Raw genomic sequence first — 13,950 nt, forward strand, 5'->3', positions numbered from 1 at the left:
CTAGTAGCCAACTTCTTTCTTATATTGTAAGTGGAAGAAGTAGAGAGTGAGAAGATGAAGAGATGATCGAAGGGATTGGAATGTGGAGAGAGGTTACAATCGCATTAAATGCTGAGTGGAGAGAGGATTATTAGAATAATGGGCATTTAATGGAACGATTATCCATCAAGGAAATTTTAAAATTAAAAAAGTAACTGAAAGATCTTTTCCCTGAATCAAGGGAGAGAGTAGGGGAAAGGATTTTGATTTGACATTAACTCTCTCTATAAAGATATGATGTGATAACCTCCATAAATTATTTTAAAAAAAGTGTGATGAAGAACTCAAATAGGCCAGAGTCATGGAGTGGGTCAAAAGAGTTTGGTTGGGCTCAAGTTTAAAAACACCAGTGTTCAGTCTCCCTTTTGCTTTATGGCTTGTTCATCACATACCCAGATTTGTCTCCTTGCTTCCTACGAGACAAAAACAAATAGAATTATTAAAATCACAATTTTTCAACAGAGCTCAAATCTAACATTCCCAAACTATTCCTTAATGAACAAAACCTATCTTCACATAAAGGTTTAGTGAATATATCAGTAAGTTGTTCTTTAGATTTCACAAATTGAATATCAATAGTACCTTTTTGCACATGTTCTCTAATAAAATGATATCTAACTTCAATGTGCTTAGTTCGAGAGTGCAGAACAGGATTTTTAGAAATGTTAATTGCACTCATATTATCACAAAATAAAGGTATGCTATTGATTTTCAATTTATAATCCTCTAATTGAGTTTTTAACCAAATTAATTGAGAACAACAAGCAGAGGCAGATATGTATTTAGCTTCAGCCATGGATAGAACAACAGTGGCTTGTTTCTTGCTTGACCACATGTTTAGTGAGCTTCCAAGGAAGCAACACATTCCGGATGTGCTTCTTCTATCCACCCAATCTCCCGCATAATCTGCATCACAAAATCCTACTGCACAGAAATCATTAGATCTAGGATACCATAAGCCAAAATCACAAGTTCCCTTAATGTATCTAAATGATTCTTTTGACGGCCGAAATATGGGATTCTTTTGGGTGAGATTGAAACCTAGAACATACACCCACACTTTGAACAATATCTGGCCTAGAGGATGTAAGAAACATGAGAGAATCTATCATTCCTCTATATCATGTTTCATCCACATCTTTTCCATTTTCATCCTTTTCAAGTTTAGTATTTGAATACATAGGTGTTCCCATTGGTTTGGAATTTTCAAGGCCAAATTTCTTGATTAATTCTTTTGTATATTTACCTTGGTGAATAAAAATGCCACTAGGAGTTTGTTAAATTTGGAGACCAAGAAAGAAGGTTAATTCTCCCATTAAACTCGTTTCAAACTCACTAGTCATAAGTTTTCCAAACTCTTCACACAAGGTTTCATTAGCCAAACCAAACACTATGTCATCCACATAAACTTGAACAAGTAAAATACCATCATTAGATTCTTTTATAAACAAAGTAGTATCGGTGGTGCCCCTTTGAAATTTATTTTCCAACAAGAAGGCACTAAGCCTTTCATACCAAGCTCTTGGAGCTTGTCTAAGGCCATAAAGAGCCTTTAAGAGTTTAAAAACACCATTTGAAAATTCTTGGTTTTCAAAACCGGGGGGTTGTGCCACAAATACTTCTCTATCTATAAAGCCATTAAAGAAAGCACATTTAACATCCATTTGGAACATTCTAAAACCCTTATGGGTAGCATAGGCAAGAACTAACCTAATTGCTTCCATTCTAGCTACCGAGGCAAAAGACTCATCAAAATCAATACCTTCCTCTTGATCGTAACATTGGGCCACTAATCTAGCCTTGTTACGAACAACAATACTATCCTCACCCAATTTATTTTTAAAGATCCACTTTATACCGGTTACCTTCTTACCATTTGGATTTGGTACAAGTGTCCAAACCTCATTCTTTTCAAATTGAGCTAGCTCCTTCTCCATGGCTTTGACCCATGACGGGTCTTCAAGAGCTTGCTTTACATTAAGAGGTTTCAATTGGGACAATAAGGCAACATTGCTAGGTTCTGATTACTTCTTGCTTAAGGATCTAGTGGTTACGCCTTGGGAAGGATCACCAATGACAAAATCATGAGGGTAACCCTTCAAAAACTTCCATTCTCTTGGCCTTTGAGGTAAGGTTCTACCTTTATGAGCTTTAGCAGACTGTTCTGTTCTGGATTCTCTGGCTCGTTCAGGAGACAAAACTGAAATGTCTCCTCTATCCTAATGAGACATTTCTAGACGGACAGGTTCTTTGCTTGGGATAGTTTTGGGATTTTCTTGACTTGGTTGATGGTTCATATCAGCTTCACTTCCTGCATCAACATCTAAAAGGGCATTGGGAATTGAATTAGTATCACAAAAGGACACATGTATGGATTCCTCTATGGTTCTATTTTCCTTGAGGCAAATTCTAAACGCTTTACTAGTGGTGGAGTATCCAAAAAATATTCCTTCATAGGATTTTGGATCAAATTTTCCAAGATTTTCTTTATTGTTAAGATTAGGTGGGGTTCCTTTCCATAGCTCATAAGGAGTTTTCTTTAAACCCTTTCTAATGATGGTTCTATTCAAAATATAACAAGCTGTGTTTACAGCTTCAACCCACAAAAATTTTGGAATATCATTTTCACAAAGCATAACCCTACTCATTTCTTGAAGGCTTCTATTCCTTTCCCATTTTTGTTGAGGAGTCCTAGGACATGAAAAGTTATGTGCAATGCCAAAATCATCACAGAATTTTTCAAAATCTTGATTTTCAAATTCTTTTCCATGATCACTTCTCAAGTGGGCAATTTTCAAATCCTTTTCATTTTGAATCTTTTTACAAAGAGTTGAAAAAGCATGGAAAGCATCATTCTTATGAGCTAAGAAGAGAACCCAACCAAATCTAGAGTAGTCGTCCACCACCGCCAAACCATATTGTTTACCTCCTAAACTTTGAGTTCTAGTTGGACCAAAAAGATCAATTGCAACATTTCTAATGGCCTCTTAGTGGAAATTCCATCTTTAAGTTTAAAAGAGAATTTTACTTGTTTGCCTAGTTGACAAGCATCACAAGTAATATCCTTATCAAATTTAATGTTAGGAATTCCTCTCACCAAGTTCTTCTAACAAGCTTAGAAATTTGGTACATGCTTGCATGACCCAATTTCTTATGCAAAAGCCATTTTCCATATTCAAGTGATGTAAAACATGTCACTTTTTTATCTTTTAAATCCTCAAGAGTCAATCCATACACATTATTACACCTTTTAGCTTCAAACAATATTTCTCCAGATTTTTCACAAATAACTAAACAATCCAATTTTCTAAAAATAACTTCATAACCAAGATCACATAATTGGCTAATGCTTATAAAATTGTGTTTCAACCCATCAACAAGTAAAACATCATTTATGAAGGAAGAAAAACTCTTACCAACTTTACCTATGGCCACTATTTTTCCTTTTCCATTATCACCAAAAGTGACAAACCCTTCATCATACTCATCAAGCTTGATGAAGAAGTTTGCATTTCCTGTCATATGCCTAGAGCACCCACTATCCATATACCACATGTTGTCCTTTCGCTTAGATGCTAGGCAAACCTACAAAATAAGGTCAAGTGACATTAGGTATCCAAATCTTTTTGGATCCTTTGACGTCAAACCATCTTCTTTGTCCCAAGCCATTATAGTCACAAACAATTTTACAAACTTTGTTTCCAATCATTCTTTCACCAAAGAAACATTGAATAGGAAAGTGTTCATTTCGGTTGCATAGTCTACAAAATCTATGAGTTGCTGTTTTCACAGAACTTGTTGGGTTTTGAAACCTTACATCATTTAAAGATGATGCCATATTTGTAAAAGAAGGTTTTTCAACAGATTTCGCAGTTTTATGAAAACCCAACCCAGCTTTATCATAAAGAGGTTTCTGACTAGCCAAGAGTTGATTTAAATTTTCTGAACTTAGTGCAAAGGTGGCTAAGTCTTCTTTGAGTCTTTTTACCTCTTTGAGCAGCTTCTCATTTTCTTCAAAACAATTTAGATATGCAACCACAGAATGCTATTTTTCACAACCTTTTATTTCAGCTTTCAACCGTTTGTTTTCTTCCACAAGATCAACAGCGGTTTCAGCTTCTCTCAATTTTTCTTTAAGAAAACCATTTTCAACTTTAAGAATTTCAATTTGAGACTCAAGATTTTGGTTTTCATTTAAGAAGCATCTAATCTTTTCAGAGAGGTGATCTATCATGAGATGAAGGTCTTCAGTGTCAGGATTGTGAAAAACTACCTGTTCTACGTGATCTGCCATGAGGTAAGTTTGAGACTTGGTTTCTGATTCTTCATCTTCATCAAAATCGTTTTCCAAGTCTGCCCAAGAGGCCATCAGTCCTTTCTTCTTTACCTTCTTTGGCTTATCCTCCTTCTTCAGTTTAGTGCAGTTGTAGCAGATTACTTTACTGAAATCCTTCTTTGGTTTTCTTGAGCTACTCCATTTGCTTCTTTCCTTCAGTTTCACCATTTTCTTGAATTTCTTAGCAAACAAAACAAAATCAGTTTCAAATGAGTTATCACTGGATTCATCATCTAGAGAGTTAGTAACAGATTTGAGAGTTATTCCTTTCTTTTTTGTATCTTTTTTCAAATATGTGTTTTCAAAAGGAAGTAAATTTCCTCTCAAATCATCATAGGTCATAGAATCAAGACCACTACTCTTAGATATCACTATTGCCTTAGTTTCCCACTCTTTTGTGAGACTTCTCAAAATTCTCCTCACAAGCACAGATTCAGGATATGTGATCCCTATAGCATCCAAGCCATTGATGATGATGTTGAATCTTTCAAACAGTTCATCTATCGATTCTCCTTTCTTCATTAAGAACATTTCATATTCTCTGTTCAGCATACCTATTCTGGTCTTCTTTACTAGGGTTGTACCTTCATGAGTGATTTGAAGTTTGTCCCAGATTTTCTTTGTCATTGTGCATCTTGATACCCGTCGATATTCCTCAAAGCTGATCGCAAAGTTGAGCAAGTTTATAGCTTTGGTGTTGAGCTCCACCTTTTTTCTGTCTTCTTCTATCCAGCTGGCTTCATTCTTGAGAGAAACCACACCATTAGCTCCTGTAGTGGTTGGAAATTGAGGACCTTCCAGAATTATCTTCCAGAGTCTATAATCTACTGATTGAACAAAGATCTTCATTATTTCCTTCCAATAAGTGTAGTTTTTTCCATTAAAGAGTAGAGGTCTGTTGCTTGACTGCCCTTCTATCAAAGTGTAGGCCACCAGGTTTGAGCCACTGTTATCTGCCATCAGGATCTTTTCTCCAAGCTGGAAAGCTTGCTCTCTTTGAGACCAATCTCTGATACCAATTGATGGTAATCAATGGCTAAGAGAAAGGGGTTGAATCTTAGCCCCTTATTTGCTGAGTGTTACTTTCTGCCCTTCGAAATAGCTTCAGGAGATTTTTCTTCTTTTTGTCTTGTAACTAGTCAAGAGACATTTTCTTTTTGTCTCGTAACTAGTTAGGAGATCATTTTTAATTTTGTCTCCTACGCAATAGAAACAAAAATGGAGTAGAAGAGAAAGAGAGAATCACACCAAGAAGTATCCTGGTTCAGCTGCTAAGTGCAATGTAGCCTACATCCAGTCTCCATCACAACAATGATGGAATTTCACTATTATCATCTTGATTACAAACACCAATTCTCCCTAGGAACTACCCTTCCTATCCGAGACAAGTCCAGAATCTATTCCCAAAACTGAACTTGACTTGGTCACCTACCAAGCTTTCAACTACTAAGTGCTAACCCAACTTGCAAGGGAATTCCCACAGAATCATGATACAACACAGACGTACAAAAGACCTCTAGGACATCTATGGCTTTTTCTTTAATTTTTTACACTCTGTCTTTTCCCTCTCACTGGCTTTTTCTTACAAACCTCACACTGTTTGTCTTTTTCACCATGAGACTTAGATACACAAAACTAAAGAAAATAAAAAAAACACATTTAAGGAGAAGAACTTCTGTTAGCTTTGGGTAGCTATGAGAACTTTGTGCTTTCTCTCCTTGTATCAATCCTTGGCCGTTCACCCTTATTATAGAAGAGGAAGCTTCCAAGGTTGAAACGGTTCAACCGAGCCAACTTCTTGTTCTTCAATATCAAAACCGGTTCGAATAGAGAGAGGAAAGAGGTAAACCAAAAGCAAAACCAGCATGCATGTACCTCTCTCTTATCCCTTCTCATCAAGCTTCATCAATCTGAGCCTTCCATATTGACTTGGTCCCCAAGAAGGATTTCTGACCCTTGATGAACACTTGATTATTGACAGCTCCTTCTATTTCATTTTTGCTTCTTCCTTCACATAGCTACAGCAGCTACCTTCTGTGATAGATGAACAAAAAGTAGAAACGAGCTTCACCTAAGAGATCTTATTCTCTGACCGAATCGGATTTCTACCTGTTCATACCCTGGGTCGAGCTATCCGACCTGGGATGATTGGAGATAAAGCGACCGACCTCCTCTGGTCAGACTATCCGACCTCTTTTCAAAGAGTTCGACCAAATCGACAGGAAAGCCCAATAAAGGGCCCAAATAGAGGAACACGACCCAAATCCTAAGGCAGCCCAAGCCTATAGAGATAAAGGCGGTTCCATTGAAGATACGCTGACCTTAACTCAAAGATAAAGATAAGATAAGATAACTAACTTATCTTATCCAAAAGGTCATATCTCACCATTATAAATACACTGGAGCACCCAGTTATAACTCATACTCTGATTCTACTTAATACCTGCTTAATACCCTTGCTAACTTAAGCATCGGAGTCCCTTGCAGGTACCCCCCACCCTCCGGGGATGAAGGATCAGCACCACCACCAAGTCCAACAAGTCGGATACACCAGCTCCGGCCGCTGTACACCTGCCGGACACGTCGGCTCCGACCAACACAGAAGGTCTCGTCCGAGATCGACCTACAGTTTCAGGTGACCCTCGGAACACTACCATTTTTGGCATAGAGATCTTGAAGCTTCTTCTCCACTTCTTATCTTTAGTGGAAAAGATTTCAGCCACGCCATACTGTAGATCTTCTTTTTGCAAGGACCATCATCACCTTGGCCTCTTTCTTGTACATAGCTTCTCTGCTTCTACCTCTGATAGCTTCTTCCTTTTTTATCTCTGATGGAAGTGACACACAAAAACAAGAGAGAAGAGAGGGAAGAAAGAGAAAACTTTGGAAGTAATTAGTGAAATTAAAATCAATTAAAATCCATTACCCATCCCCTATGCATAGTAACGTGTGAGGTAATAAAAGCAATCAAATCAATCTTAACTTTCTCTTTCATGTTACCAATGTAATTAAACCAAGTTAATTGAAATTGAATTCCATTCCTTAGTGGAAGTAGGTAACCGAACTCCACCATGCTCCATTTCATTCTTCCTTCTTTTAATTTTGGACCCATGAAGATGTTGGGTCAAGAGGAAATTATTTTGGGCTTCTCAATTGTTCCTTGGCCCATTTATCTTGCTAACCAAATAAATATTACAGCCATATATCATATAGAATTTTTGCCCAAGGCTGAATATTATCATCACATTGGGTTTGTTTAATTTTCGGCCCAGTCACAAAATCTACACAAAACAAAATTGTTAAACAACCAATTTATCATTACAATAAAATTAAGTTAACAATTTTGTAGTTAATCCTTTTTAACAAGGTTTGATCATCATATTAATTTGAAATTTTCCAAACTCATCAGGAGACACCCCCACCATGGTAAACTTTTCCTATTTTATCTTTTATTTATATTGGTAATAAGTTGAATTTTTAATTTTAGTTAGGTTTACTCAGCTTAAGTTGTGGTTTTACTTGTTTAATAATGTTGGCATTAATTTTGAAGCTTGTTTGTTTATTAAAAAAATGTGCATACGAGGTGTAAGCATCAATGACGCGCACGCGTCATGTGTAGGTTTGCATTCTTGAAAAAATGGATAGAGGGTTACGCTGGAACTGTGCAGGAGGGGTGTCGGCGCACAGCCCACCCCATGCGTACGCGTGACCCACGCGTACGCGTCATATGCAATTTTGACAATACCCGAGTAAGCGTCAGCGACGCGTATACGTGGAATGAAAATCGGCATAATTTGGTAATTGGACAGAGAATTGGGCTGGAGGTGTGTGATAAGCCCCATTTGTAGGGTTTATCTTGTGTTGAATTTAAGGGATTTTATGACCTTTTACCCACATTTATTCAATGAAATAGAATGATTTTGTGATTGTCTCCCCATTTGTGCTTAAATGTGAAAACATACTTTTTAGGCCTTTAACTTGATGATTTTAATCTCCCTTTGATTCCACTAGATGCCTCGATGTGTTTGTTAGTGATTTCAGATTGAAAAGGCTAGGAATGGATCAAAGGAGTGAAGAGGAAAGCATGCAAAGTAGAGAAATCATGAAAAGCCAAAGAGTTGAACTCGCCCATGGACGCACGCGCACACCTTACGAATTACCCCATGGAGGCGTACGCGTGCTGTGCACGTACGCGTCAGTGCTAGAATATGATTTTTTAATGAAAACATGGCCAGCGAATTTAGAAGGGTTGTGGGGCCCAATCCCAACCAACTTTGGTGCCAAAAATGCTATTTAAAGCCAAGGATTGAAGAGCAAAGGGAGATTCCATTCATTCACACACATTAGGATTAGTTTAGTGTTAGTTTTAGAGAGAGAAGCTCTCACTTCTCTCTAGGATTAGGATTAGAATTAGGATTAGTTCTTAGATCTAGGTTTTAATCTTTGCTCTCATCTACTTCTACCTTTCAATTCCTTGTTGTTACATTCATTCTTCTTCTATTCTTTTGTTGTAATCTCCTTTATGTTGTTTCTATATTTTGTTGTAGATCCACTATTGTTCCTTCTACTTTCTTTCAATTCAATCCAAGGTAATTCATAGTAATTGTGTTTCTTTTGATTGTTGTTATAAATTCTTTGCAATAATAGTTGTTAGATTCTATTCTTGTTGTCAATTTACTATGCTTTCCTTTTATGCCTTCCAAGTGTTTGATAAAATGCTTGGTTAGATTTTAGAGTAGAATTTTATGCTCTTGGCTTGGAGAGGTAACTTAGAAACTCTTGAGTTACTAATGTCCAAGTGATTGATGATTGGGAGCCATTGACTCTAGTTCTCACAAATTGAATTCGTGGAGAGTTAGGACCTATGGACATGGATTGATGTATCTCATTTAACTTTCCTTTACTACTAATTAGAGGATGATTTAATGAGATTAATCCTTGCCAATTCTCATATTGTGGTTAGTGATAGGGATAGAGATCCTTGACCACCAAATCTTGCCAAGACCTTTCTAGCCATTAGTTTACTTTCTTGCCACTTATCTTTCATGTTTCTTATCAAAACCCCAAAAAATAACGCATAACCAATAACAAGACACTTTATTGTAATTCCTAGAGAGAACGACCCGAGGTTCAATACTTTGGTTTATAAATTTAGGGGTTTGTTACTTGTGACAAACAAATTTTTGTATGAAAGGATTAGTGTTGGTTTAGAAACTATACTTGCAATGAGATTTCATTTGTGAAATTCTAAACCGTCAAAAATCCAATCATCAGTGTGCTGCAACCGTGCGTCTGGCACGAGCAGTTGTCACGCGTACGTGTGACCGACGCTCACGCTTCATTTTTCATTTGTCGGGCATCCATGTGTATGCGTGATGCATGCGCGCACGTCGCGTTTGCTTCGCAGATTCCTTTCTTCTTCTTTCTTCTTTCCTTTCCTATTCTCTCCTCCTCCTGTCTTACTTTCTTCTCCTCCTTATTCTCTTTCATTTTCTTTTCTTCATTGCATTTACATACAGTCATTCATTGCATTTTAACTTTGTGCATGTTTTTATTTTCTTTTCTAAGTTGCCATTTTTTCCATTGGTGTTAAATTTACATTCTCATCTGCTGAATATTTCTTGCATTGTTTTGGTGCATCATAACTTGTTTGATATTGATTGGGTAATATTATTTATAGGTAATTCTTCTTCTTTGATGAGTCTTGTATTCCTTGTGCATTGACATGAACTTATATTGTCTTTCACAACCCATTCTTCCTTACTTACTATTTGCACATTGTGCCACACACACAAGATTAGTACTTTCGTCATTTCTGACTCCTTATTCATTATTTTTGTGCTTCATTTTCATTAAGTTACGATGGGACCCACTGCTCTCATGCTTATCACTAATCTTGTTTGTGTCAATTCTTGTTTGAACTTGATGCTTCTGAGTAATCTTTTCATTTACTTATGCTTCAACTTTCCTCTTGCATCAAGTGCTAATTGATATGCCATTCACCTATATTGTTTTCTCACTTGCATGTTGTAGCTACCATGTCGTTGAGAACCTCATTATTCTTTAGCATTAGCCCACCTAGATTTTATTTGTTTGCATATTTTTGTTTGTGGGTTATTCTTCTTCCTTTTTCTTTTCTTTTAGGATGGCCACCGAGGAGAGAAACGGAAAAGCTTTCGAATAGGGCGACAAACAAGTCCCTCTGCACATTCTTTGGAGAAAACATAGCAGTTGTAGCTCACAACCCCCGTCCACTTGCACATCTTTGCGTGCACCGAGGATGGTGCAATCTTTAAGTGTGGAGAGGTCGATACCGACTTCCGTGGGTTAGTTACTTTCTTTCCAACACCAATGTTTAATTTCTTTGTTAGTTAGTTGTTGCATTGCATAATATATTGCATGTGTAGTTGATTGCCTACATTTAAGTCTTACCTGGTTGAAGTAATATTTTCTTTTTCAAGAAATTTTTAGATCATTTCACTAATTTGAAGTAAAACTTTTGTTAAACTTGTTTGAAGATATTTAATTTGGAACATAGTTTTAGAGCTCGAAAACACAAAACCAGTGAGATTTTGAGCCTATTTGATTGGTTGCATTTTATCAACCAATATTCTGTTTTGGTGTGTGTTCTCTCGAAAATTGTGATCTTTGTCTTGCTTAATTCTATATTTTCATTATTTGATGTATGCATACACTTATGTGGTTGAGGCCTTGTTTCACTAAGCTTACATACCCATATGGCCTTACCCTTTCATTATCCCTTGCAAACCAATGTTGTGCCTTTTTAACCCTATTTATTCTTTACTTTAGCTTATCACTAACTCTAAGCGAAAAATAATAATGTCCTTAATTTGAATCCTTAGTTAGCTTAGACTAGTGAGAGTGCTCATGAATTAAGTGTGAGAAAATTGGGTTTGGAAACGTTTTGTTTGAGAATTGGGTGTTGTATACCTTTTGTAAAAAATGTGCAAAGAATGTTGAGGACATGTTTATGCATTCAATAGCTTAATCATATGCATTGAGAAAAACAAAAGAAAAAGAAAAAAGAAAAAAATAGAAAAAAATACAAAGAAAAAAAAAAGAGAAAAAGAAAAGTAAAAGAGCAAATAAATAAAAAGGAGAAAAAATGCCCCAAAGTAAATGATGGTAGCAATGCATATGTACTGTACTCAAATTTGGGGGCATGAATATGTAGTAAACACAGTTAATGGGTAGTTAGATTTTATATTCTGATTATATGGATTGTCTTAAGTTAGGTGGGAAGTTTAGGTTAATCAAGGATTCAGATTTTTGTCCACTTAACCAAATACAATCCTACCTTGACTCTAACCCCATTACAACCCTTGAAAAGACCTCTTGATATGTGTATTTGTGCATTAAATTTTTGTTGATTGGTATAAGAAGAGCAAGCCTTAGAAAGCATGCTTAGTAGAAGATTGAGAGAATCGAACCTTAAACACTTGAGTGATTAGAGTGTATACACTTCCGGTGAGGGTTCGATGCTTAATTCTTTGTTCCCGGCTTTCACGAGCTTTCTTCTTGCAAGTCTATTTGTACTTTAATTTGAGATTTGAATTAGTGGAATCCGGTTTATGTTTGTTCTTGAAGATTTATTTACTTTTAACTAAGTAGGCAGAAGCATTTTTGCATTTAGTTGCATTCATATAAATAGGTTGCATTTCATAAATTCTACCATCCGTCTTCATTCTTATGGTTCTCTTGAGCTTAGTGTAACACCCTAATTAACCTAAGCTTTACTTCGCATCATAAAGCAAAGGTTAATCAAAGGTTATGACAGTTCTAAGCTTATACATATATTATATAGAAGAAATTAATATTATCTAGAAGCCTGATGAAGAATATAGCTCAAAAATAGGATTTGAAAAGCGCAAAACGTACTGGCGATGATTCTAACTTAAAGCACAAGAAACAGGTATCGAGTAACACAGCATCATAGTATAATAGTGTAATATCATATGACACTAGCCAAGACACGTGGAGTTTAAGCCGGCTAGCCATGTACAGACCATGTATGAAACCAGACAGTAAAAACAGCTTATACAAGTTTTGTTCTCTCAATACAAGCCTCTAGGCCAAAGAAAAATACAAAAGTGAGAGACAAATATATATAATAAAGCAAAAGACTCCAAAAGATAGTCCAGATCCTCCACTCCTGTCACCAATCAGACAACTCACCGAGGTGGGTTGCGACCTGCATCTGAAAAACACAACAAAGATATGGTATGAGAACCAGAGGTTCTCAGTATGGTAACAGTGCTCAGTTATGTAGGATATAGGACCCCGAGATGCCAAAGGCAATCCTAGACTCCATATCCATCACAAGAATTCAACTTAAAGCATACTTAACCAAAACAGCATAATATGTAATTCCTTAATACAACTTAAGCCATAGTACCATAACAGGGTCATCTATCTAAGGGAATTTCTACTCTAATCAAACACCGCTGTCCCACAGCCTTCACCAACCGATCCGCCATTCGATCCCATCGCCACCACCTTCCAAACCTCCTCAACTCCATCAAAGCACAAGTATATACAATACAAGTAAGGCACAAGTAGAAGCATATACAGCAATTAAAACAAGTAGCTATTAGACATGTTATACAAAAAAGGAAAACAATATCAAGTCGGCAAAGCATACAAAGAGGTAAAAAATACATATGATGAATGCCTCCCCTACTGGCTGTGATATCACATTGTCGGTTCAACTGCCAACCCGACACATCTCCATGGAGATGTTGCCCTTCGGATTCATGGTGTGGGAACCCCCGAGATATAGTGCTCAGATCACTATCCAGGGTTTTGCGCCTGTACACTCTGATGATCCGAAGGGATGCGAGCAGGATCTATTGCCACCGACCTCACATCTAAGCGCAAGTAGGATGAACCACTGCCCTTACGCCGCCGCCGCTACCTCAACAGACGGGATCCAACCTCGGCCCCTCCCAGGCGCATAGCGTTTCATAATCTCAATAAAAGTGATACAGTGGTTTTCGAAAACATTTTTAGTACAAGATGGATCCATCACTTCATTCAGAGTCCTCGACTCCTTTCAACCACTGTTCTTTCACATTTCATTTCCTTGCTTTCACATCTCATTCATCAACTATTCATCACACATTATCAACTTCCCCAGTATAACAGAAACCTATTACTCTGTTTGCTAACTTTTTTCAAATAATAGTCTCTAAAACCCTTAAACCATTTCCCATATTTGAACACCCAAAAATATGTCCAAAAGTCTTAAAAAGGTGCCATAGAAGCTTACAACCTCGTCGGGAAGTTGAAATAGTTGAAAACAAAGCAAAATTTGAGAAACAGGGCATGTGCGTCCGCACAGAGGTGTGTGTGCGCACGCCCAAGAAATTTTTAGAAGTGTGCGTACGCACAGGTGTCAAAATATAAAAGGGTCTGTCCGCTCGCACAACCTATGCAAGCGCCTCCAAAAGACTGGCCTTCCCAACGTGTGCGTGCGCACAAGTCTGTGCGTACGCACAGGTTGCAATTTTTCCTTTGGTGTGCGCGCGCACAGGCAGTGCCAGCGCTGCAAGCAG

At 37.2% G+C, this 13,950-nt stretch overlaps 1 protein-coding gene across 1 annotated transcript; it reads right to left on the reverse strand.

Moving 5' to 3' along the window:
- Window positions 1-4,084: 4,084 nt before the first annotated feature.
- LOC130934295 (uncharacterized) lies at window positions 4,085-5,335 on the reverse strand. The gene has a single exon (XM_057863882.1). It carries the CDS (start codon window positions 5,333-5,335, stop codon window positions 4,085-4,087), a length of 1,251 nt encoding a protein of 416 aa, XP_057719865.1.
- Between the last annotated feature and the right edge of the window lie 8,615 nt (window positions 5,336-13,950).

This window comes from Arachis stenosperma, chromosome 6, assembly GCF_014773155.1.
Source record: "Arachis stenosperma cultivar V10309 chromosome 6, arast.V10309.gnm1.PFL2, whole genome shotgun sequence".
NCBI classification, from domain to species: Eukaryota; Viridiplantae; Streptophyta; class Magnoliopsida; order Fabales; family Fabaceae; genus Arachis; species Arachis stenosperma.